The 27,380-nt window shown below is 38.8% G+C and overlaps 1 protein-coding gene across 1 annotated transcript; it reads right to left on the bottom strand.

Moving 5' to 3' along the window:
• Window positions 1-1,134: 1,134 nt before the first annotated feature.
• Window positions 1,135-27,380, bottom strand: LOC149550722 (uncharacterized). Its single transcript, XM_089786288.1, has 3 exons — window positions 26,838-27,380; window positions 5,670-5,750; window positions 1,135-1,894 (listed from the first exon to the last, which is right to left on the bottom strand). The coding sequence occupies exons 1-3, from the start codon at window positions 27,196-27,198 to the stop codon at window positions 1,452-1,454; spliced, it is 885 nt and encodes a 294-aa protein (XP_089642414.1). The 5' UTR covers window positions 27,199-27,380; the 3' UTR covers window positions 1,135-1,451.

The raw sequence follows: 27,380 nt of genomic DNA, 5'->3' as shown, positions 1-27,380 counted from the left end.
CCCAAAACCATGCTCACCTAATAGTTATGTGGTACTACATCCATCTTAATGGAAGGTCCACCGACTCTGTTTACTGAAGATAAACATGCTCTCATCGTGGAATGGAGCAAGGAGATGCTTGTTCTTGGGCGTGGCCTTGAAATAGTAAATATCAAAGAAGTAGCCCAATTTTTGTGAATCTGAACAAGAAAATCTTTCCAAACTCAATCTCAAACTTTAAACGATTGAAGCCTTGACAAAGACAAGTTAGTGAGCCTCAAACCTACTGTTGTATCCAGGCATTCTCCAAGGTGTATAAAGTAAATCCACATAGTCCTCAATGGATATGGAATTATGATGAAGCTGGCAGAAATGGTCCGATGAGGATGACAGCCATAAGGAGTAGCAGAAGTGTATTCTTCATAATTCCTAAGACTTGTTATAGGTCCTCTTTGTTGCGTTATGTATCTAGTTATAACTGTAAGGAAAGCAAGGCACGGAAACACCTTTTTAAATGACAAAATCTCAGGAGGGTATAATAAGAGTAAATTTTAGTTTTTTTAGTTATAGGCATTTTAATGCCTAAGAGGAAAGAGAAGAAAAAAAACGTGATGAAAAACTATAGAATCAACACAAAGGTTTATTGTGTGAAACCCTTATGGGTAAAAGAAATCCACGCACCAGAGCAACAATCACTTATATTATCGTAAATCAAATTACATACAAGTTACAAAATGATTCCCTCTTAGATGTCTATATGTTCAATCATAAGTAAGCAGCAATTCTTAACAATTAATACCACCTAATTATAAAATAAACTTAATCACAATACTCTCCATGTTCCACGCCACTCTACCAAGTTGCCCAGCCTCTGCCTCCACTGTTAGTTCAGAAACAAGAGTGCTTTGTTTGTATTTGGAACCATATCTATCACTACCGATATATTCCAGCATTAGTATTTTATGTTTGCATCCGTCTGTTGATGTTATGGATATATGCTGCAAAATAGTGCATGCCCTGTTTGCATTCCAGGCATTGGGATATACACCACAGACATTTTGTTGCATTTCGTCAATTATGAGTTAAAACTGTTAACGTCATCTTTTGTATTTACATTGAATCTGCACATGCACAACAGAAATTGCTTCCTGTATCTTTGTGTTATCACAACATTATATTCAATCAATAAATTTCTTGTCTCTTCAACTATTACATCCGGCATCACTTGAAAGCACGTGTGTTTAAACTTGTGCTTTCCACAAGTGTGAGCTTTAATATTCATGAAAAACCTAATAATGAACTCATTCAGTTCACATTTGTTAACAAGACTAGAGTGAATGTACAATAGCTTCAATGCAAACACCGACTGGCTTCCATACAGTCTTCATATTTAGAAAAGAATCATTCATTGGCCAGAATAATCACACAGATCAAAACTCGTGTAAAACCTAAAATCTTCTGCATTCCTCAAACTACGGTAATGTTGTCCTTGTGTTTGCTGGCATGCTATAAGCGTCTTCATCTTCCCATATATCATCTAGGCCATTTATTTGGGGTCCATCCTCTTCGTCTGAAGAAAGAAACGAGGATCCCATCCAAGAACTGAATCCTGCATTGACACGTTTCTCTATCTCCGCCTGTGGCAGCTGTGGAGCAGCCTCTAGCATCTCAAGCCCAATAGTGTGACTACCATAATATTCACCCTCATCAAGAATAACTGCTGCCTTACGTCTTAAGAAAAATGCAGTCCCTCCAAATATAACTGCAAGGCCCCAGCAGACAACCTCATAGCACCAGAATAATGTAACAGAGCAATCACTTTCAAGAGTAAGGATTGTCGATCCGAGAAACAGTGCAAGGAGAACAAATACTGCTGCAAAAGAAACATTAAGGGTTGCTAGACAACGGACACCACCTACACAGAGGCAAAGGTCAAACAATGAATCGAATACCTGAACTTAAATAACCTGCCTACAAATGCAAGGCCTATTATGAAGACTGTTTGAAGACAAACAAAAAAAGCATTCCCATTAAAATACTAATAACAAAGAACAAACAAAAATAAGTAGTAATTTTATCATATATTCAAATTTCCATTTGAAATTTATCAGAAAAAATTGTAACCAAATGAACTTCAAATTCAACAGTACAATATCTGTAACTACGTGTACTTTAAAGGAACATTGAAGACTTTATTTTCACTTCAAGATTCCATTATTTTCATGTTGTCTCACACATTTATCACTACGTAGACAGCGAATTTTGTTCTTATTTAATTCAAAAGTATTGATAGATTACATTAAGTTGCTCCAAAAATTTAAAAGTGGTTTAGCTGCTTTGCGTATGTTGAATCTGAAAAATGCAACAGCACATAATTGATAATTTTAGGACTATACATAACATTTTTTTACAAAATTACGACAGAGAACTGCCCTGAATTACCATGAAATAGGATGTCCAAATAGAAAATTCAATAGGAACACATTGCTCTCTTTAAGGGAGCAGATCCATCCATTCACAGAAAACATTCACGACATTGCAACAAATATGAACTATGCTGAGAACATAAGCAAGAAGACAGATCTCATGTTGTCATTTGAACATGACAGTTATTAAAAATCCAAGACAGAAATCTTATGCAATCCCGAAATGTTCTAACTACGAATTTCTCAATACAATTTTCTAAATTGATTTGATTGATTGCAATCCTTTGTTTTTTAACATAATCATTGAAAGCCAATGATTCTAAGCATTGAATACTCAATGAAAATACAAGGCAAACTCCTTATCTACATGCAAGAAGATTTGAATTAAAATTAACACTAGAAAGGTCTCACGTTGTTAATAGTTGCGTTCTTAGCAGTGCTGCTGTAGCTAAACAACTCTGAAAGGGAGCCACCAAAGATCACTTAAATTGCTGCAACCAAGGAATTGACTGAGCGGGGCCTGCCTGCACATGTAATCCCACTGCTTGACTCAGAGGCTGTGATTGTTATTGATTAATGTGATTATGAACAGGTAGTACAAGTCTCAAACCCTTGGCATGAAACTCAGCTGGCAATTGCTGAATTAGAAGGATTTGATGGTCTGGACTTGAAGACTATGCTGCGGTATTCAGAACTGGAACTGTCCAACCATGAGAGGCTTGGGATTTTTTCCAAGTTTAATCTTCCAGGGGCAACGTCTTGAAAAGCAAAGTAGTTGAATTTCTTGCAGAGGAAAAACAATATCAAAGATGAATGAATGAATCTTTTCTTTCCCATCGAACTCCTTATAAATTGTCCTTGTCCATAAAAGCTGTGATCCCCTCATAAAATTCATGATAAACTTTATATTAACATCACTTATTAGAGAACCCAAGATAAAGACATTGCCTAGTAATACAACATTTGTAACTTAAAAGTGGCCCCATCTTTAGTTTAAAACAAATAATTAAATATATTCTAGAGAAATTTTAGCTATTTGGGCTAATATTTAATTATTCACTCATTCCCTTATTATTTAATTAAATTTCTAGCCTCAGGGAATGAAAAAGGCTAGATATATTTCTTCTCTGTTAATCATCACTAGGAAGGGTACATTATATCCATTCGCAGACTGTTCAAAAATTGGGCAGGTCATCAAGACAACATTCTTTTTTAGTACTATCACAAGTGCAACCTGGCCCCATTCATTCTAATTCTCAATGCCAAAGATCTACTTCATTCAAAATCAAAGGCCTCCCAGTAGCCCACAGGCCAGGTGATCAAGGCAAGTGCATGTTCCTTTTCTTTAATCTATTGGTGTAAAAAGAGGTTTTAGAGTGACTATCCAACCTCCACCTAGGATTAACCAAACAGGACCTTTCTACCTAAGGCATGCCCCTGTGAGCATTCTGAGCTCTCGCGCTTTCTCAGTCAAAGATGATACCATCCTTAGTTCTTCTTAACCAAACCCTATTACAGATATGTGACTCTACAGGTGTCCAGTAGTGGTGTTCTTTGATCTTCACCAAATTTGTACTTCATGGAGGTGTGCTTCAGATGGTAATATAATGGATGTGTGTGTGTGTGTGTGAAACTCTCCTTGGTCATTAACCACACACCAGATTGAACCCTAGTTATCTGTCTCCTCTTGTGGAAGAAGAGCCGAAATCAGAGCTGTTTGATGAATATCTCTGTACGCGCAGTGACGGTTGCTCAGAGTTGCCTAGTACTCTGCAGAGAAGTGATAACTCAGGCACCTCTTCCCAAGGATTTGACCAAGTTTATTTTGCTTTATGTAAATGAATGCAAATACCTTGTATTTAAATAGCAAATATGTTAAGGACAGATAGATGCAACAAGGATGCATCATGAATTGCAAAATAGTGATATCCTTTACAACCAGGTAATAGACCACAGTGCTGGATTTTTATTCAGATATCCAATGGCATTGCTCCATGCCAGTAGAGGATTAGAACAACTGACTAATAAAGGCCTTTAGCCAACATTGAGCATTTCTTGCACTCTTAAGAGGAATACTTTAAAAGAGTTGCACATACAGCTGTAAACTCAACTCTTAAACTGAGCTTAAATACATTTCTGACATAGAAGCATGTTAAGGAAGAATCCAAACCCTACCTAATTGTAATCCCACAATCACAGTCACATTGTCATCAGATTTTAGCATTTACCTCATCTAATCAGATACAAATTCTGCCTAAAAATGTTTTAGTTATGTTTTTTCCCATCAAAAGCGAACAAAGTGCAAGCAAACTTCCTAGCAGCCACGAGTTTCAATAATCTGATGGACTCCATTGCAACTGAAGGATTTACTTTAACCTGATAAGAAATAAAATAATAAATAGTAATAGGTTTTTAAATGTCTCCTCAGTAGGTCTTAAAATTTGACATTCAGTACCCTATCCAAGTTAAGAGGTTTAGATATTTTGAATTAGAATCATATAATCCTGTTTATATATACTGTATCTTGTTCACCAAGGCACTTTCGTAGCTTAAAATCTTGTTACTTCAGAATGACTCGTACCTGCGAGGGGAGAAGAATACTCTATAAATTAGTATTTGATCCCAAACACCACCAGGTTACTACAGTCACATCAATTTCTCCTCATTCAAATCATTATCTGTGCCATACTCAGGATATTTTTACCTTTCTCCGTCTGTAATTTCAGGACAAATAGACAACCTTAAGAAATCTACAATTAGAATTCAGCTATGCTCATTGGAACCCTAGATCTGAAAGAAGGAAGAAGCTCAACATGGTAACATGTAATTAGTGCATCTGAAACATGCTAAAATAGTTTGAGGATATCTTATAATCATTCCATCCAATGTGATCTTATTGACTGCATGCACTGGTAGCTAGAGCAATGTACATAGTATGATATTAGATTTTAAGACTGCAGTAAGTTTTCAATTTCGAACATAGGAAAAATCTGATGCTTAATCTAAAATAGAAAGTTAGTTGCTATAACAAATGATTTAGTATACTTGTGGTAACTTCCAATGATGCTCAATTGCAAAATTTAAGGCAATACAAAGTACAAACAGTGTTACAACTCAATTTATTATGGTAAAGGTTATTTTCCTTGTACATCAAATTGGAAGCAGCTAACAATTAATTTGTTAAGCCTTGAGATTAATGCATCATCACAGATGTAAAAACTAACCATTTGGAATAATCATTGTTTGTGTTTTAGAGTAACTCACCCCGCTTCGATGCACAGTAATTATTTTCCACAGTCTTTAAGCACCCATGTCGTTGTGGAGCAGAATATGCAATAGCAATACCTGCGATCCCCATTCATCCATAAAAAATTAGATGCTTATCTTTCGCTCCATGTCTATAAGGAGAAAACAGAATGAACGTTAGTTTTAGTACATTAAAGCATGGGTTCATTCTTTTAAAATAAAAACTTAAAAAGCGTTCTTGATAGACATCTTCCATAGCCCCAAAGATTAAGGAAAATATCTTACGAACTTGGTTGTTAGAAGTTGTCATGGTTAAAATTAAGGTTTCTTCTATAATAAATGACCTTGGAGTTCAAACTCTATTGCTGTCATTGGAAATAATTTTGATGGATCTTTGAAAAGAGCAAAAAATGTGGGTGATTTTAGTCTTGACTTGTGCTATAGGTGTCATTAAATTACCATCATGATTTAATCATTTTAATTCACAGTTCTCCTTTTGTAGGCCTAATGGCACCCCTAATCACCTAGGGGACCACTGGTTTCTCTCTGGTCTTCTAATATTTTATAGACACACAAAAGTTTTGACCTAAAGGCATCACCATTTTAATCATTTCAATTCACAGTTTTACTTTTGTGGGCCTAATGGCAAGCCCAATCAACTAGGGGCACCACAGATTTCTCTCTGGTCTTCTCATATTTTTATAAACACACAAACGTTTTGACCTAAAGGCATCAACATTTTTATTCATCTTCTTCTCTTCATTTTGAAGTATCTCATTCCGTCATTTGAGTTAAGCAACATCACTTCATTCCTGTTGCATACTATTATCAAATTCTTATTGGAATGGGAGTGAAACCCTCAATATCAATTCAGGAGAATCTTACTTATGTGACATGTATGGTTGAACCATTTAGGAGAATGTCACTCTATAGGGCATGTATGATTGAATTGTGAAAATCTGCCTACGAGTAACAAATTTACAGAAAGGGTATGTTTTCCTCCCTGCAATTTCCATACATCTATGGCAGCATATGTCCATATTAAATATGAAACTGATTTGGAGTCACAGGCTTGTACTTAATCTCTCTACTTTTTAAAAAGTATTAAAAATGTTTTACAATTATATTTTACTTTCTTTGGCATTACCATACAGTTTATCAGTAGTATCTTACCACTTATTTTACATGTGTAACCTTATCAATTATTTTTGGAAAAGCCACCATCCATTATTTTGGTAATCCTTAAATTCAACGAGTGTTCTTGGAGTCAATATGTTGAGGCTAGGGCATAGTTTTTTATTAGCACTAGTTGGTGATTCAGTGAGAATTGAGTGTTTGGACAGAGAAAGAGGATTTCAAGGCCAAAATTATCCAACTGATGTAGTGATCTTATAATCTGCTATATGAATTCTTGCTCCTGAAGCTGAATAAACATTTGTATGCAAGTTTTCCCCACACTGGGAATTCTTGAGTATATATTTGTTATTCGTTATTGGTCTTCTTCTGTACATTGTTGTTCATTTCTGTTAGTTGACCTAGAGTATTGGCTGTCAACCTGTCACAAATCAGATAGACATACATTGTTCTCATTTTCTATAGAATTTTTTGAGCTGTTCATCTAGAACCAAGTTATAGAAGTTAACATGGTATCAGAATTCTAAATTCTGAATACAAAACCAAATTTTGTGTCAAAGATTTCAAAGAAAAAAAGACAGATTTCAGTTTTCAATTTCTCTGAGGATTTAATTCAACAACGGAGACCAGTGCTTGATATGAGAATAGGCTTGAGAGTGCCTCCAACTACTTGCATGGAAGGTTCAAATTACATCAGTTCTCAAGGAGAGCAAGTAGTGGGACTATGCTAGTACAGTAGTGACTCCAATGAATGATCCCATGATCCCATTGCCAAAGATGCACATGAAGTCAAGGAGGCCAAAGCGCAAAGGATTATCCCTTATGGGGTAAGAGATCACCAAGGAGATGTGGAATATGCTCACAAACCTATATCAGGTTGTAAGATGGTTCTCAAAGGCAAATTACACGATACCAAGATGTCCAGGAGTGAGAATGTGACATCTAACTTGTCTAGGCTGACACAAGTCAAGGATGAGTTAGGGGCTATTGGAGAGACAATTGCTAATGAGGAGCTGGTGCGTATACCCTTTAATGGTTTCTCGAAACACTGGGATGTGTTTGTCAAGTGTGTTGCCGGCTGAGATCATCAACCTAGCTGGGCAAGGCTTTGGGATGATTTTGTCCAAGAGGGGATACAAAAAGGTGCTCATTGAAGAGACCAGGAAGAGAAGGTTGAAGATGAAGAGAATCTTGTTCTTGTAAGCCAGGGAAAGCATAAGGCCAAGAAAGGGGCAAGTAAAGGGTCTTCTTCCAAGAATGGGACAAAGAAAGATCTAAGCGAAGCGTTTTTGTTGCAATTAGTTGCATCACTATGCCAGTTACTGCCCAAATTAGAACAAAAAGGCAGTAAGAAGCAAGTTGCAGCTATTGCAAAGGTGGTTGAGTTTGCGGCACAGTTTGAAAATGGGTTTGCACTCATTGCTGATCTCTCGAGTTCAGTTGCCAACAATGTGTGGTATATTGACAGTGGGACTTCTTGCCACAGGATAGGAGTCAGAGAGTGTTTTACTTTTACAAAGTTGGGGGAGTTGGATTTCTATATTCAGCTGACAAAAAACAACAAATACAATGCAGCTAGTGTTGGCACAATCGAGTTTTAGAGGGAGTCTGGCAGTTTGCAGCTATTGCAAAGGCGGTCGAGCTTGCAATTATTTCGAAGGTGGTCAAGTTTGCAGCACGGGCTGAGAATGAGTTTTCACTCATTACCCATCTCTTGAGTTCAGTTGCCAACAATGTGTGGTATATTGACAGTGGGGCTTCTTGTCACATGACAAGAGTCAACAAGTGTTTTACCAAGTTGGAGAAGTTGGATCTCTATGTTGAGCTTGGAGACGATGCCAATTTCATGCAGCTAGTGTTGGCACAATCAAGTTTTAAAGGGAGTCTAACAAACCTCCATTAGTGGAGGATGTGTTGAATGTCACAAGCATGACAAAATTTGAAATCCATTTTTACACTGTGACATTTGACTGGTGCAAAGTCTATATCCATCCCATGGATTCCAAGGTAGCAAAAGTGATTGGTGTCAGGCACAACAGCTTGTTTCGGTTACAATTTGAGTCAGTGCATGCATTGCAAGGAGCAGTAGAAGGATAAGAGAGTTGTGGCACAGAACGATGGCCCATCTTCACCATGGAGAATTTAATGTGTTCAAGAAAATAGTTAAGGGGCTGCCTAAGTTATAGATTGAGAAGGATGAGGTGTGCAAAGGTTGGGTACTAGAGAAATATGCCCAGACCAATTTTCCAAGTAGTGATACTAGGTCCAAAGGGATTTTGGATCTAGTACACTCTAATTTGTGGGGGGCCATGGCAACAGTAACCTTCGATTGGTACGAGTGATATGTTACCTCCATTGATGATTTCTCCAAGAAGAGCCCTGGATATATTTTCTGAAGAATAAAGATACTGACGTCAATAGGTTCAAAGAGTTCAAGGCTCCTGTGGAGAACCAAACAGGAAGGAAGATCAAAACACTAAAGTCGAATAAATGGAGGCAAGTATACCTGTAATGCCTTCAAGGAATTTTGTGCTCGAGAATGTATCAAGAAAGAGTTAACAGGTTCGACCAATCCTCAACAGAATGAGCTTGCTGAACCAAAAAAACATGACTCTAGTTGGAGCAGCAAAAGGCTATGCTCCATGATTAGGATTTATCTTGGTTTTTATGGTCAGAGGCTTGCAGTACTGTTGTATACTTGCAGAATAGGAGCCCACACAAGGTGTTGTGCAAGTTGACATTGGAGGAGGTGTTCGCTAGGAAAAACCAGATTTGAAGCACATTTTCATCATTGGATGCCTTGTGTGTTGTCATGTTATCGTAGAGAAGATCACCAATTTGGAACCAGCTGCAGAGAAGAGTATCCTTGTTGGGTACAATGAAACTTCCAAGGCCTATCAAGTTTAGACTCTTGCCCTCAGGAACACAGTTGTATGCAGAGATGTGAAGTTTGAGGAGGAGAGGGCTCTTAGGAAGTTTGGCAGCTTGATAAAGGTTTTGGAGGAGCAGGTATCCACTGATGAGGCAGCTCAGGTTCCTCAAAGTTCAATCACGCAAGCTGGAGAACACAATAGACATGCAGAGCAAGTGGATCAGGAGGAAAGACAAAGGATTCCTTATCTTCAGACTCCTGTCATAGGGAGGAGGATGAACAAGGCAGTTGGGCAGACATTGATAGAGGCCCAAGAGTTTTTCGTGCTCCATAAGATTCAGTCCAACAGGAAAGGCTCCTAAGTGCTTTTCTGAGTATATGGCACTTATGAGTGAACTGATTAAGGTGGAGCTTTCCAAATTTCAGGAGGTGTCCAACCACTAAGTCTGAAGGGATGCCATGGTGGAAGAGTAGTCTTCCATTATGAAGAATAGTGTGGGAGGTAGTGGTACAGCCAGAAGGCAAGTCAACGGTGGGCTCTAGATGGTTGTATAAGATTAAGCATGTTGCAGATAATAGCATGGAAAAGTTCAAAGCTTGGTTTGTGGCTACGGGTTTTTCACAGGAATGGATTGACTATGACAAGACCCTCGCTCCAGTAGCCAAGTACTCATCCATCAAGGCTATCATTTTTGTAGCAGTGCAAATGGGATAGTATATGGAGCAAGATGGAGTGAAGCTTAAAGGGCATACTAATGCGGATTGAGCAGACAGTACAACCGACAGGAAAATCACTTGAGGGTGCAATTTTAATTTGGGATTAGAGCAGTTTCTTGGAGAGGGAAAGAGAAGGTAGTTGCAGATACTAGCATGGAAAATTTCAAAGATTGGTTTGTGGCTAAGGGTTTTTCACAGGAACGGATTGACCATGACAAGACCCTTGCTCTAGTAGCCCAGTGCTCATCCATCAAGGCTATCATTTTTGTAGCAGTGCAAATGGGATGCTATATTGAGCAAGATGGAGTGAAGCTTGAAGGGCTTACTAATGCGGATTGAGCAGGCAGTACAACCAACAGGAAAATCACTTTAGGGTGCAATTTTAATTTGGGATTAGGAGCAATTTGTTGGAGAGGGTAATAGAAGGTAGCCGCAGATGATAGCATGGAAAAGTTCAAAGCTTGGTTTGTGGCTAAGGGTTTTTCACAGGAAGTGATTGACTATGACAAGACCCTTGCTCCAGTAGCCAATTACTCATCCATCAGGTTATCATTTTGTAGCAGTGCAAATGGGATGGTATATCAAGCAAGATGGAGTGAAGCTTGAAGGGCTTACTAATGCGGATTGAGCAGGCAGTACAACTGACAGGAAAATCACTTGAGGGTGCAATTTTAAATTGGGATTAGGAGCAGTTCCTTGGAGAGGGAAATAGAAGGTAGTTGCAGATAATAGCATGGAAAAGTTCAAAGCTTGGTTTGTGGCTAAGGGGTTTTCACAGGAAGGGACTGACTATGACAAGACCCTCGCTCCAGTAGCCAAGTATTCATCCATCAAGGCTATCATTTTGTAGCAGTGCAAATGGGATGGTATTTTGAGCAAGATGGAGTGACACTAGAAGGGCTTACTAATGCAGATTAAGCAGGCACTACAACCAACAGGAAAAGCACTTGAGGGTGCAATTTTAATTTGGGATTAGGAGGAGTTTCTTGGCGCACTGAACTTTGCAGAGAGCGAGTATATGGCAATCAGTGTCGCTGCATGCAAAGCAATCTAGCTTCAGAAACTTTTAGTTGGGCATTTTTATAGCAGCTGGATCCAACAATCATTTACTATGACAATTAAAGTTGTATCGAACTCTCTAGAATCTAGAGTCTCATGACAAGTCAAAGAAAATTCAGATCAAGTACCACTTTATTGGAGACTGCAAAAGAGGACAATGAAGTTGTAGTACATTCCTACGAACTTGCAAGTTGCAGACATCCTGACCAAGGCCTTGATGAAGGGCAAGTTTGTATACTTCAAGGGATTAGTTGGGTGTTGTGCAAACACTTTCCTTGCTAAGAGGGAGTGATGTTTCTTGCAGCTTGAAAAGGGTTTCCATGTTGAGCTTTTTAAAGTATCCATGAGGAAGTTCAAACTCCAATTTACTCTTCTCCAAGTTTAGGTAGAAGTCATAGTTTCTTTTTGGTAGGCATAATTCATGCAAGATGTCTAGATATAGAACTGCTCTCATAGGAGTTAATGAGTGTTCTTGCAGTTAAAAACGTATAAATGAAGCCCATGTGCTGAGGCTAGGACATAGCTTTTGATTAACACGGAGTTGGTGATTCAGTGAAAGCGAGTATTTGGGAAAAGAAAGAGGATTGTGAGGCTGAAATTATCTCTGTATAACTGTTGCGGCAATCTTGTAAGCTGTTGTACAAATTCTTGCTCTTGAAGCTGAATAAGCATATGTTTCCAGGTTTTACTCACACTGAGATTTCTTTGGTATATCTGTGTTATTTGTTATTGGTTTCATGTGAATTTGTTTCCACTGTTCATTGCTGTTTACTAAACTCGAATATTGGCTTTTACAAATCATATATATTATAAACATTATTCTTGTTTCTTTTCTGTAAAATCCGTTGAGCAGTTAATTTGGAACTGGGTTATACAAGTTATCAAAAGCCAATTCGCAGTTTGACACATTTATATGCACTTCAATACCTTTTTTAAGGTTTTAGAGCATTCTTCAAGTTTTTAATATATTTAAAAATGAAACCAACTCTCACAAGATTCAGTTAAATCTGTTGACCTTTGGGCTTAGATAGGATGCAGGAGAGAGACCTGGAGATTGAATAGTTGGCATATTCCCATGGGACTATTTATTAATATATTTCAAAATGAAACCAGCTCTCACAAGATTCAGTTAAATCTGTTGATCTTTGGGCTTAGATAGGATGCAGGAGAGAGACCTGGAGATTGAATAGTTGACATATTCCCATGGGACTCTTTATTAATATATATTATGCCTACAGGATTTACAGAACCATGTGTACCAACTTTGGGTTAGCTTTGGGATATGTGTGAATTAAAGAGGCTTTTTGAATGACTAACCTTCACAGTCATGATCAGATTTCAGGAATTTCCTCTTCTTTCATGCATGAGAAGTTAACCACAAGCACACTTACTTGATTCAAACTTGTTCATGTGTGAAACGAAAGTCAACAATCTTTTAGTTGCCATTATCTAGAGAAAGAATTGAGGTTTGACCTCTCTATCTGCAAGCAAAAGCAACATATTTTCACATGGATCCATTTCTCTCGGTGGGTCCATTTTGAACCACAGAAAATCTTCTTAAAGAGTATGACTAAATCATCTGCTTTCTAACATGTATCAGTCAATGTTAGGGGAGTATGTTGGAGATTGTATATCTTGACTTACATCTCTTTGCTACATAAGATTACCAACATGTGGTACAGTTCTAGGCTAGTTTTAACTCTTTTTCTATTTTGGTATCTTATACCTTGCTTAAAGTCTCCATGCCTTAGTAATACCACACTTAGTAAATGACCTACATATGAAGATAATTTTCACAGAATGATCCCCTGAGACAAACTGACATTCCCAATTTATTATCTAACTGTAACACCAAAAATTCTTTGGCGTTGAGGATTAGGGGTGTTTCTTAGAGGAATCAACTACCTCCTAGGATTACACTTAACCCTTCAACTCCCCTTTATGAGTATTCTCAAATAATATATTAGCACTCACACAATGAATAATATCATTGGCCTCTCCAACACGTACTGAAGTATAGACTCTTGATGAACTTGCTTCTCAACTTGATTGACAACTTTTGTCTTCATTTACTCACCACTTTAAGAAATCAATACAAAAATTATTCTTGTTCTTGTTTTGGGGTAACCATTTTAGGATTACCCCTTCTTGACTACTTCTTTGTTTCTTAGCTCTATTGTGTTTGCTTATCCAAGGTCCCCTGTCAATATTGTACTTCAGTAATGTGGCTATATATTCCAGACCTTTGATCTATTTTTTATCATTAGTGGACATTAATAATATTTATTTCTTGTCTTCTATTGCTGGAGTTGTTGTGACTTTCTGCCACACGCCGCCTAGTCATGGGACCCCCCTGTTTGCAGGCATGGCAGGTAGATGCAGCAGTCCACCGTGTAATTCCCCTTCTTCTATAGTTGGTACTTTGTTTGGAATGGAATAGAAAGCAAGTCCTTTGTGGAACCCACCACCACCACCCCCCAATGTGGAGCGCATGTCAACACTTGCCAGGGAATGGTCAAACCATGCAAAATCCTTGACCCCTTAAAATTTGCGCTCTCCACAGTTTGCAGAGCACGTTTCCACCCATGTCAAGGAAAGCCTTCCACGGATAAAAATCCTTGACCCCCTAAAAATTTGCACTCTACAATTTATGAAGCGCATTTCCACCCATGTCAAGGATTTCCTCTGAAGGATGCAAATCCTTCATTCTCTCAAAACTGCACTCTCCACCTTTTCCGGAGCACATTTTTGCATGCATTGAGGAAAGTGTTCAAAGGAAAGCAATCTAGAACACCCTTTAAAATATTCCCCCTATTTTGTCTCACACACATTTTGATGTGTCTCATGGATTTTAACCACTATAGTGGTAACCCTTGCACCCCTTTCAAATTGTTGAGCGCCAAAATAAGATCTGGGAAAATTCTAAAGGAGTTGAAAATTTGGGAATTTTGGAAAAATACGAGAAAAATAAAAATTGAAAAAAATGGTTCAAAAATCTTGGAGGATGGAGAAATTTTGAAAATCCAAAATATTCAGGAAAATTTTGAAAAGTGAAAATTGTGTAGTCCAAACGGGTGAACATTGAAAATTATGAAGATTTGGAAAAGTTAAATCCCATGAAATCTTGAAAATGTTGGAAAAATGAGACTACGAAAAAATTGAAATTTTGTAAATTTAAGAAGTCCAACAATCTCAGAGAAAAAGCAAAATGGTGGAGAATCAATCAAAAAGTGATAAAGTTTAAATTTGGAATTTATTTGGGCAGAATTCCAAAAAAAGTAAAAATGGGATATTGATTATTTTATCAATTGGCAAATTTGGAGAATAAAAATGACTTTTTATGTGTGCAAGAATGTTTTTTGGATTTACATAAAATTACATATTAATTTTATTAATATTTTGCAAAAAGAGGGGTAAAAATTTATTAAGATAGAAAGGAATATAACAAGGAGAGCTCAACAAGGAGCTCGATCTTGAGCAACAAGATCATCAAATTCTTGCACCATCTCAAAGGACAGTTGCCTCCTATCCCTAATATTCCAACCCGGATCATGACTAGAAGCCCATTTGGCTAAACAATCAGCAGTTCTATTCCATTCACGAGGAATATACGTGAACCTAATGAACTGTAAAGAGGAAGAGAAGAAAAGAATCTGCTTAACAACAGTGGCCAGCTGCCAACTAACATCCTCAAGCTCTTGCGAAGAAAGCATGTTCACCACCACTTGGGAATCAGACTCACAGATAATCTTACTCCATCCCCGCAAGCAACACTGTTCCACAGCATATAAAATAGCCTGAGCTTCTATGAGATTGTTAGTATAATCACCCTTATGAACTGAGAAGAAAAATTTAACATCCCCAGAACTACAACGAGCCACTCTGCCAATACCAACCGGACCAGGATTCCCACGGGAAGAACCATCAGTGTTAATTTTCAGAACTCCATAGGGAGGAGTCCAGTGCCCATCCCGGTTAACCCGACCCTTCCTCTGATGGTGAAACTGCTTGGACATAGAAGGAAACCTATGAGCTGCAGCCCCATCCTGAAGATGAAAATTGAGGCGATTACAGATAGCAAGATCAACCGGATCCATACCCCCATCAAGCTCACACTTCACAAGAATAGTTTCCTGAAAAGAATGTGATATTTTCCACCAAAGATGTAAAACACCAAGCCGAACATCTTGGAATATGCAACGATTCCTCTCCAACCAGATATGCCAAAGCATGAAAGATGGGCCAGCAATCCAAGCAGCATGAAGAGAAGAAGACTTGGAGGGAGCACTACCCAAGCGGGCCCAAAACTCAGGCAAAGAGGAAGCATGCCAACAAGAGCAACCCCAAGCGCTCCACCAAAGGTGCCATATCTGAGTAGAATAGAAGCAATGGAAGAACAGATGGGAGACAGACTCCTCTCCATTACCACACAAAACACAATAAGAGGGGCCCTAAAATCCACGTTTACAAAGATTATCCCAGGTAAGACAACGGTTGTGAGCCACTAGCCACATGAAAAAATTGCACTTGGACCAAGAAACTTTATTCCAAACTTGCTTCCACCAAGGGACCTCAGCATCCCCAAATAATTGTCTAGTTATCTCCTGATACCCAGCAGAGACATGATATTTACCAGACAAGGTACCACCCCAAGCCAAAACATCTGGACCAAGCAAAGAAGAACACTCTCTAGAGGCCAGAATTTGAGAAAGCTCCTGACGATCCATGTCTGTACCTCCAGGAGGCCAATCAGAAGAATGCTTCCATCTGTAACCAACAACAGGTCCCAATTGATAAGGAGTCTTGTAATGAGACACTTTATCCCATCCAGCGGCAAGAAAAGAGTCACAAAGAGGCTGAAGATGAGGGTATATGGATAAAATGGAACGGAATCCATCCCAAGCATCAGACCAAAACAAAGCCTGAAAACCTCCTTTACATATTCAAAACAGACCCCTCTTCACCAACATCGCACCTGTCTTCAAAGTATGCCAAACCATTGAGCCACGACCTTCAAGAGGAAGTGCAGAAACAGAGCAAGGATCAGCACCATGAAAATATTTATGAGTGATAATACGAGCCCAAAGTTGATGTTGTCCAGAGCACCATCGCCAATAAAGTTTAGCAGCCAAAGCTTGACTACTCAATAGAGCAGATCGAAGACCAAGACCACCCTCCTTTTTAGGCCTACAAACAGTTGCCCAATTAACCAAACTCCATTTAGTACTACGCAAATTACCACTCCGAAGGAATTGTCGAGAAAGAGCATCAAACTCCTTGAGAAAGTAAATAGGTGCAGCGTGAACCATGCTTCTATAAGTAGGAAGAGCTTGGATAACAGCTTGAAGAAGAGTAACCCGGGCAGCAGTAGAAAGCCATCTATGAGTCCAATGATTTACCTTATCCTGAAGCTTGGTAATCAAATTTTGCCAAAAGAGACGTGGCTGCCTGGAAACAGCAATAGGAATGCCAAGATAAGACAAAGGAAGTGATCCTATCTGAAACCGTAGGATACCAACAATCCTATGCTGAATAGAATCAGGAGTGCTAAAAAAGTAAATGGAAGATTTGTGCTCATTAACTTTCTAGCCTGAAGCTGCCAAATAAACGTCCAAAGCATGTCGAAAGGCTTCAGCTTCCTTGATCCTAGCAAGACCGGCAAGAGCAAAATCATCAACAAATTGAAGATGGGAAAGAGAAGGTAAGCCATTACCCCACCGCCAGCCTTGAATAGAATTCTGGGACACCTGATGCTTAATGAATCTGCCCAAGCCTTCAGCCATGATGATGAATAGATATGGGGAGAGAGGGTCACCCTGGCGGAGGCCTCTAGAAGCACCAAATAGTTGAGAAGGTTGACCATTAATAAGAACAGAAAAAGAGGCAGAAGTAACACAACTCATAATCCAACTCACCCAGTCAGAGCTAAATCCAAAAGAAAGAAGAATACTCCTTAGGAAGCTCCATTTAACTCTATCATAGGCCTTAGCCATATCCAGCTTAACAAACATGGCTCTCTCCCTTGAAGTAGCCATAGAGTGAATAGCCTCAGTAGCAATAACCACCCCATCCAAAATTTGTCTGCCAGCAACAAAACCACCTTGTTCTTCTGAGATAATAATGGGAAGCCACCTTTTCAGTCTCTCAGCAATCAACTTAGTAATAACTTTGTAAACCACATTACATAAGGCAATTGGTCTAAAAAACTCCAATTGATTAGCCCCCTCTCTCTTAGGAATAAGAGTTAAGAATGTAGAGTTCAAAGCTCGAAGCATCTGCTTGCTAGCATAGGATTCTTTAACCACCTCCAACAAATCATGATTAATGATGTCCCAAAATTCCTGAAAGAATTCAACTGGAAAGCCATCAGGACCAGGAGCCTTCCCCTTAGGCATGCCAAAGACCACCTCCTCCAGCTCTTCCAAAGAGATAGGACGCATGAGATAATCATTCATTTCCTGAATGATAAGGGAAGGAATACAGGACAAAATAATATTTTCTTCATTATCAGCAGGAGGAGAGTCCTCAAAGAAGAGGGTAGAGAAGTACCAAATAGCCTCCTGGAACAAAGCTGGCAAGGAATTCAGTTGGATACCTTGAGAATTAACCAAAGAAGAGATAGGGCTCTGATTCCGGCGAGATTGCACTATTTTATGGAAAAAGGCAGTGTTTCGATCACCTTCCTGGAGCCAATCAACTCTAGCCTTTTGCTTCCAAAAAATTTCCTCTCAAAGTTCACATTCTTCTAGAGCTCTAGAAGCAAGGGATTCAGCCTTGCCAAGATACTCTGAGAAACCTCGATCTCTAATCTCCCTTGTGATGACATCAAGATCTTTTTGAGCAAGCCTCTTCATAAAGTGAAGGTTCCCAAAGCATTCCCTATTCCATATCTTGAGCTGCCTTTTAACATATTGAAGCCTTTTAGAAAATGAGAACATTGCAGTACCATATGCAGGAGCACCATCTTTCCACCAACAAAAAACAAAATCATGAAGAGAGGAGTCACGAAGCCACATCAACTGTAACTTAAAAGGAGGATGCTTCGGAACATAAGCCTCTATAGCGGAAAATTTGATTGGCCAATGATCTGAACCCCTCCAATCAAGGATTTCTGAAGAGATAGTAAGGGTGCCACTAACCCAGAAGCAAGAAACAAGAAATCTATCCAGACGTTCTGAGATAGCAGCAACACCAATCCTGCGATTATTCTAAGTATAGAGACCATTAGAAGGCTTAACATCAGAGAGATGCAAAAGAGATATGTGTTGCCGAAGAAGAGCAGAAGAAGGCCCCAATCTAGCCAAGCCACCATGCTTCTTCTCTAGACTTAAAACTGAATTGAAGTCCCCTGCTAACACCCAAGGATGATAAGGATGACAATTTCTAACATATTGAATATGTTCCCAAAGTTCCTCCTTTCCCACAAGATCAACAGGTGCATACACATTAGTAACCATGATTACCTCTCCTGTGTCTAGAGCAGAAGCTACCATAGAGAGAGCTGAGCGAGAAGACATCCAACCAAGAGGAGAAATTTTTTGAGGATCCCAAAATATAGCTAAACCACCAGCACTACCTGTTGCCCCAACACACTGGCATTGGCCACGAGACCAAATACTAGAGGCATGTTGGACCATAGACTCCACAGAGAGCTTAGTCTCTTGGATACAAAAAACATCAGGACTATGATCAACCACCAAGTTATGAATAGCCTTTTGTCTAGGGATGCTATTCAACCCCCTTACATTCCAAGAGAGAATAATAATCATTGGGTAGAATTGGGAAAATGAGAATCCAAGGGTTTCACTAAACCAGACTCAATCAATATATCTCCTGTGAGTTTAATCTTCTCTTGGTTTGTTTTGCGCCCACTCCTTAGAGGGGGAGTAGAAGAAGCCCGCTTAAAGGGTCGAGGCAACAACCCCAAGGGGAGAGGAGATCCCTTGCCCTTACCTGATGGTAGCACATCCTTAACCAAGTCAGCCAAAACAACATCATTATCCTCCAACACTGCAGGAGTCACCAGAGCCTCTGTCACAGGAGCTACAAGGACCTCACAGTTCTGATATGCTACAACTTGGGATGCCCCACAAGCATCATTAGGAACAGATCTCTCATCTAGGCAAACTGGATCAGAAGAGATAGGAGGAGGAATACCCTCCTCTAGAACCATACTATCCAGCACCTCAAAGCGGTTAAAACCTAAATCAAATAATCTTTCTTTCAAAGGCCTCTTTTGACCACGTCCCTTAGCTCGAGGGCGAACAGGGGTAAATCCATCCTTATCCTGCATTTGAGCCTTACCCTTACCTGTAGCATCTTGCGGATTCATCCCCTTGGTAGTATTAGCCATTTGAGATTGTCCTTTCCCTGTAGTATTTGCCAAACCACCAGCATTGCCAACTGTAGAACCATCCACTCCTTTGAAACTCGAGTTACGGGGGCACTGACGCTGTAAATGACCATACTCATGACAAATCCGGCAATGGAAAGGGAGGGATTCATAATCTAACTGCTGCACCCAAGAAGAATCCCCCAGACAAATTTCCAAAGAATCTGGTAATGGGTTATTCAAATTAATTTCAACACAAATTCTAGCATAAGAAATAACCTTTTTATCGAGGGATTGATGTGCGATCGCAGCCGGCTTCCCCAACAAAGCAGCAATTTGTCAAAGGATGTCTTCACGCCAAAATTCCAAGGGAAGACAAGGCAAGCGAACCCAAACTGGCACTGTTGAAGGGAGATCCTCAGCAGAATTAAAACCTGAATGCCAAGGTTTGACAAATAACCCCACATGGTTGTAGAAATAAGGGCCTCCTTCAAAAACACGATCACGATCAGACATGCAAGAGAATACAACAAAAAAATAACTATTCCCTGCTAACATAATCTCCATATCGCCTTCCACCTGCCATGAGCGGCGGATCCATGCCTCAAGAGCGGATAGGGAAATCCGGATTCCAAGAAATTTGCATATCAAAGCATGCTTGGTCCAATAATCAATGTCCTCCATTACAGCCGTTGGAGGAATAACCAGAACAGGGCAATCATGGCTACGCGGAAAACAACCATTAACTTTTTTAAGCTTCGAGCTCTCCCCTGAATAAAACGATTCAGATCGCATTGCATGCATAGTTGGAGAAGAACCATCTGTTCTCACCAACGGAGAAGAAATCCCAGGCCCTGCCATCACTAAAGTTATCAATATTAAATTGATTAGTTTTTGCAAATAATCCAAAAAAAATTAAAAATTTGAGGAAATTGAAAAGAAATGATTTCTCTAGCATTAAATCAAGAGAATTGCTTAAATATTGTTTTTTATTAATATTTAATTAATTAAATTCCAAAATTGAAATGGGATAAATCATGACAAAACTTCATCATGAAGTCAAAGGAATCAAATTACCAACCTTTTGAAAAATAGGAGAAAAGCAAATGACAAGTGGCACAAAAAATGGAATCTTGGCAACCAAGTAAAGTAGTGGCCTAATTTAACCTACAATTTTAAAGGCAAATCTTCAAAAAGATGGCTTATATAAAGAAACCACTTCATTCTTTCATTCTCACACAAAAAGTTGACGAACTAATTGAGAGCAAAAGTAAGATTTAGATGGCACATCTAAAAGACTAATGATTTTTTCCCATAAAACATGAAGATAAATTATTGAGGAGAGAGAAAAGGAATTTTCTTGGAATTTGAGAAAGAGGATTGAGTACTTCATCAAAAAGGCATTTTTCAGTGAGTTGAAAAAAGGGTTTATGTTTCTTGAGGAAAACCTAAAAGTGAATTCCCAAAAGGAAAATCCATAAAACTTGCAAATGTTTCAAAATCTTCTCCTTTTAGAGAAATTGGCTCAGCTTTTTTCTGCTTTCATGTTCTTATGTTTGAATGTTTACATTTTGCACAATGTAACACCAATACTGGGGTACATCGAAATGACAGGATGCAGGGACGAGTTTCCAAGATGGGATGAAAATGGGACTCATTTTCAAGATGGCAAGGAGATGACCAGTGGATGGTGACAAGGGAAGGTTGGGCCAAGGAGGGGTGTTGTATAGTATACATATAGAATTTGAAATGCTAGTTATGAAATGATGTTTCAGGAGAACATACCAAATTAAAATACTTGAACATAGCAAAATTGCAACATGAACTAGAACCATTTAACATTGAACATAGTAACATATTACGTACCCAATAGTAACATTCAAAAATCAAAATTTAAAAATAAATTCAAGTACCCATCCCAACGATCGCATGATTATAGAATGGCAGAGGTGGGGGGTACTTGGGTACTCAAGTGCCCAGTGCGGAGGCGAGTACTTCGAGGTTCAAGAGGGGGGTGCGAGTCCTTGTGTTAAACTAGTTTTGCAAGGAGGAGGAATGACAAAACCGCGAGGATCAGGAGAAACTAGAGGACAACAAATAAAGAACAAGAAAAGAGGATTCTACCTTGAGTCCAAGATCATGTTGAAATGGGCAAAAATTGGAGATACAAGCCTTGACAGCCTCGATATGAATGAGTTCAACTGGAGGATGTTTGGATACAAGGACCATCATCCTACACACCTGGCCACGAGGATCATGAGAAGTGGAATTGTTGATGTGGTTGGTTTCCCTCCCGCCTTTCAACATCCAAAGTTGATCGTGGAATGCGTCAAACATTATAGTCCCAAAGTTCGTACAATCAAGGATTCAAACATAAATATTCTCGCGGATTTTTCTCAAATATCGATATGTGAAGTGTTTGGGATTCCTTCACACCCAAGGATAGCGAAAAACAAACGAGGGCGGGCACTCGAAGTCTACACTATTGGAATTCAATTTTGTGAAGAATTAATTAACAAATAATAATTGAAAAAGAATTGATTGCATCATTCCAAGATTGCTAAGGAACTAATATGGCTTGACTTGCAACGGGAGTATAGCAACATGATCATAATGCTTAGTCACATTTTTTAGATGCCTCATTCCTACAAATTCGAATCTTGGATATGGTACTTTGTTGCGCAAGTGGCAGGAGAAGGTGATACGATTGATTGGGTTGGACTCATAAGTGATAGCCTGAATGAACAATTGATAACTCTGGAGCACACAAGAAAGTTTTACATAAGCTCTTACATCATCTATATACTAGCACAAAGAATGAAGTATGATGGACTGAGATGCAAAGGACCAATTGAGAGCAAAACCCAACACTTGAAAGTTCATGAATACCACCCACAATTGCATTTGTATTCCAAGGATGATTATGCAAAGGTTAATGATGTCTTTGCCATGTGCATAGTCAAGACCCTGTAAAAGAGGCTACATGAAATTATCAGTTGATGCAATGAAAATGGTGGAGCATTGTGGCGCTTGATTCATTCAATTTCCCACATTTTTATACATTTGTGTTCGGGGATTTTCCATGGAGTCGTACAACCTTTCGATACCCAACGAATAAGATGGTCTTGTTAGAGCTTACGCAACCACTCACAATTTATGACAAGATTTAAAAAGGGAAGAGGAAGTTCGAATTGCATTTCCCAATTTCCATTGGAAAAGGTGAAACAATGACATACTCATGTCTAAAGGTAGCAAAGAGATCATCAGATGAACTTCACTTCTTTCATCTTCCACTTTATCTAAAAAGGTCAAATTTTGATTCCAATAACAAGATCAAACCTGTAGCAAGATCAAAGTACCATCGTAAAGTCCACCTCAAGGATTTTTGGGTAAATGATCTGGATGAGAACGAAATTAGAAAGAGGATGCATTCAAGATTGTCATTAAGCATTGTCAAAGCATGCAACATATTCCAAGTTCTTGATCGAATGGAAGAGGATCCAAATGTGATGCGAAAAGTATTCACTCCAGAAATGACAATTCATCCATGTGAATAGCAAAAGAAAGAGGTCACAAATCTGGACACTATTTCAAAGCCAATCTTGGATTTTACAAAGTGGTGAACTGAGCATAAACTCGCTAAACCAATTGTGCCAGCAAATGGATTTACATATAGATTAATTGGCCACTGACCACCTAGGGATGAATGACAAGGGAAAATATTAATAGGAGTATTGAAGAAAGAGAAACTCTATCAGAAGGTGTAGAAAGTAGGAAAGTGAAAGAGGTAGCTCGAGCAAAGCATCCCAAGAGTGGGACAGATGTCCAAGAGCCTCACCAAAAGAAGCAAAAATCTAGACATGTGCCCTCTTCTCCGAGTCACACCCCCAGTGTTCAAGAGATAGAAACATTTGAAAGGCAAGAAAGCAAGACAAGCATAAAGAGATTTGAGCAGGAAGAAAATTTGGCCAAGCTAGTACATGACAGGCTGAGTATAAATGTCTATGAAAAATTTGTGCAAGGGAAAGGAAAAGATCAAGATATGGTTATAGAGGAAAGTCTCACTACAATCTTAGAGTGAGAAATTATGGAGGCTAAGGCTGGTCCAAAAGAGGTAGAAGCTCTTGCAGCAACGACACAGATTCCAATTGTAGAGGTTGTAACTCTTGAAGTGACAGTGGATAGTCCAGGAGGTGAAGAGGAGATCAACATTCAAGCGGTCCAAAGGAAAGAGCAATTGGCGATCCCGGAAGACCAAAGTATACCCATTCTAGAATGGTTAAAGCAACGAATTCAAAAGAGTCAAGAAAAGGAGGTTGATCTAGTAACCAAATTGCAAGAGATTTTGGACAGAGCAAAACAATCAAAAGAACAAAGGAAAGCAAAAAGATTCACTAAGGTTGTCACAGGAGAATCGAGATCCTGAATTTTGCAGATTGCATCTCCTACAGTTGACAAGGGTAAGGATTAGATCACTCCAGATGAGTACCATGTCAAGGAAATCAACCTTAGTCATGCCTTCCACAAGCAAATCATAGAAGAACTTGATGACTCCACTCAGGCTTTGAAAGGTAGGTTGAAGAAAGTATAATCTACCAAGTCAAAGCTACCATTGATCATTCCCATGCCAAAGTTTAGAGATCAGGCCAACGCAACAAATAGAGAAATTGTGTCTTCCTCATGATGCTAGAGTTGAACTGTAAACCTATAATGGCTACTGGCTTTTTTCTATATTTTGTATATTGTCGTGTATATGTTCTTTGATACAATTTGGCTTTTGTGAGCTATGAAATTGTTAGTTTTTTGATCTCTTGTGGTTATTGGTACTTGTCGTGTTCTTTGAAGCTGACCTCAATTTATCGGTGGCATTTTGTAAGTTCTCATTGAACATATATATTTGTAACCATTTAACATCAATATTAATAAAAAGATTCACCTTGAGATAAACCGATTGAGTACATAGACCATCCTTATGGCCAAGGCGGAGGTCAAAAAAGAAAAACAAACTACAATTGTATTTAGGGGCTCAAAGGCTCCCCTCAACCACTGGGTACTACCACCTCCTAAATCCCCCTTTAGTTTGAAAAAGCAAAAAATAGGAATTGTTTTGAGCTTTAATCAGATTGAAAAGCAAAGCCTTTTTCCTAGTGTTTTCCAAGTAGATATCAGGCAATTTAATTTCACTTGTACTTTTGGTTAATAGAATCAATCTCACTTCAACATAATGTCACTATGATATAGACAATATTTCTTTGAGTGTCCAACATAAGGAGACATCATTATAGGTTTCTGAGGACAAAAAAAATTGAAAATTTTGGAACAGCAGGGAGATATACATATTTACTCCTCCACTAAAGAGAACTACATGAAAGCATCCCTCCCCGTCCTCCCCACCATTTCTCATAGTATGAATTTTTTTTCACAGTAAATAATCCCCAAAAATTTCAAAAATATATTTCTTTGTAATAGAGAAGGGAAGCCCCCTAAGCTTTAAAATGCAACTATGATCAGATATTTTCTCCCCAATGGAACTGTTTTGTATTTGATCATGGTCATTAGTAACATGGTTCACCTTGGCCATACCGGCCTGGTAATAATTTCACATCTTACTTTGGAATGTTTCTATATATCTTCGCCCCATGTTTCGGCATTTTCGTAGTAAGAAAATTGCTTCTTGCATATATACAATTGATGATATGAAGACCTCGCCAGAAAATTAGCCCTATTTGTTACTGAAAGGAGACTCCCCCGGTGTGAAAGGAGGCATCTCCCTCAATCATCTCCAAAAGAATTTTTTTTTTAAAACAGTGCCGGGAATATTTTGTTCCCATCCCAAAAATGTCTCCCTCTTGGATTATCTTTAACATTTATGATTTAAGAAGAGGCAATGCATCATCATCAGCCACATTCTTAAATATGAATTCAACTTTTTTATATGTAAATTACTAAATTATAAATATGTACACAATGTATGTTTATGTACATACACATACATGTGCGTGTATATTCATATATGTTTGTGTGTTCTTGCATAAATGTAAGAGGATATATGTATATATTTGTTTATACATGTATGAGGGTATTTGTGTACACATAATATATGTAGGTGTTTGTACACACATTTCTACTATGGTACTGAAATGGGGAACAAAACATAGAACTTAACATGCACTCCTCTATGGAAAAAACACGCATTAACCATCAGACTTTGGCTGAGTTTTCCTCTAAAGAATACACAGACATTCATCATTGGAACCATTCGAGCTATGTTTTCTCATGAAACTAACAACTTGTACTAAATCTTCCCCCGTGGAATACATACCTTCACCATTAGAGACCCCACTTAAGCTGATTTTTTCCCTGAAGAAATACACACGCCTCCACCATTAGGAACAACTAAAGTTAGCTTCTTCTTTTTCCCTTCCTTCCTGAAGTGTGCATATGCCTTCACCATCAATTTGCTAGGGACAAATTCTCCTCAATGGAGGTCGGGGTAAACTTTCCCTTAAATAATGGGCATTCATAGACCAGTAGACTTCAGCTACAATTTCCTTCATCGCGTACACACGCCTTCATAGACCCCGTAAGACTATTTTTTTTCCCATGGAATTGACATGATTTTACAAGATGAACTACTCAAGCTACGGTTTAACTCGTAGAACAGGCTCGCCCACACCATCAGACTCACTCCAATACGCATACATATATGTTAGTATTTGTACACACATTCATATTATGGTGCTGCACCAAGGGAGAAAAGTTTCCTTTATGAAATGAGCATGCATTGACCATCAAACCCATTCAGCTACAACATTTTTTTCCATGGAATAGACATGTCTTTACAAGAGGAACTACTCACTCTGACGTTTCCCTCGTAGAATTTCCATGCCTAACCATCAAACTACTCCAATTAAAATAATTTCAAAAGGTCAATTTTCCGTCAGTAATCGTTCTGCTGTTTCGAATTCCGCACGAGATAGAAAAACACGCCCGTTAATTTTCCTTAAAAAGAGGACCAAATGGAAGGTTAAAATTAAAAATCACATTTAAGACACTAGGGCATATGACCAACCTGCCAAAAGATAAATCAGCGAGACCCCAAATAAAATTGCAGTGGGAAGAAAAACCGCCATCCAAAAATACTGCGTGGCCTCCTCGTCAGTGAGATTATAAGCCCTCCCGGTCATACGTAGCGGTTGAATACGAGTCCTCTGGCAGAAGGGGCGTTTTCCATTTGGAGATGAAACAACGCTCAATGTGATAAGTGCTGCAATAACAACAGCTGCCCCTATGAGCGTGAGGAATACCATAATAAGCGGGCGCTGGAGGCGACTCCATGCTTTGTCTTCTTCTCGCAGGGATTCGTATTCGTCTTTGGGCATAAATGCTTGGCGAAGGGCATCCCCAAATATAACCCCTCTCTGCCCCATCATTTATAACAAAACATATAAGTACAGGGGATTCTCTGATAATTTTTACCTCTATTCTTTCTGCCGATCTTTTAAATGCAGTAGGCTAACAGGAGAATTGATTCTTCTTTGCTTGCCAACCTATCCTTCAATTTCCCTCCAACTACCAGACAAATTGTGCCGAATCTGAGGAGCCAAATTTTAAA

This window comes from Cupressus sempervirens, chromosome 6 (genome assembly GCF_028749045.1).
Source record: "Cupressus sempervirens isolate cs-2001-9-10 chromosome 6, ASM2874904v1, whole genome shotgun sequence".
NCBI lineage: Eukaryota > Viridiplantae > Streptophyta > Pinopsida > Cupressales > Cupressaceae > Cupressus > Cupressus sempervirens.
Note: the sequence above shows the minus strand (reverse complement) of the source record. Positions and strands in the feature narration are given on the sequence as shown.

Coding starts and splice junctions, on each gene's coding strand:
- LOC149550722 (XM_089786288.1), bottom strand. CDS start 27,198: ATGATGGGGCAGAGAGGGGTTATATTTGGGGATGCCCTTCGCCAAGCA. Junction 5,751..26,837: donor GCTGATTTATCTTTTGGCAG/GTTGGTCATATG, acceptor TGGGGATCGCAG/GTATTGCTATTGCATATTCT. Junction 1,895..5,669: donor TTACTGTGCATCGAAGCGGG/GTGAGTTACTCT, acceptor GCCTCTGTGTAG/GTGGTGTCCGTTGTCTAGCA.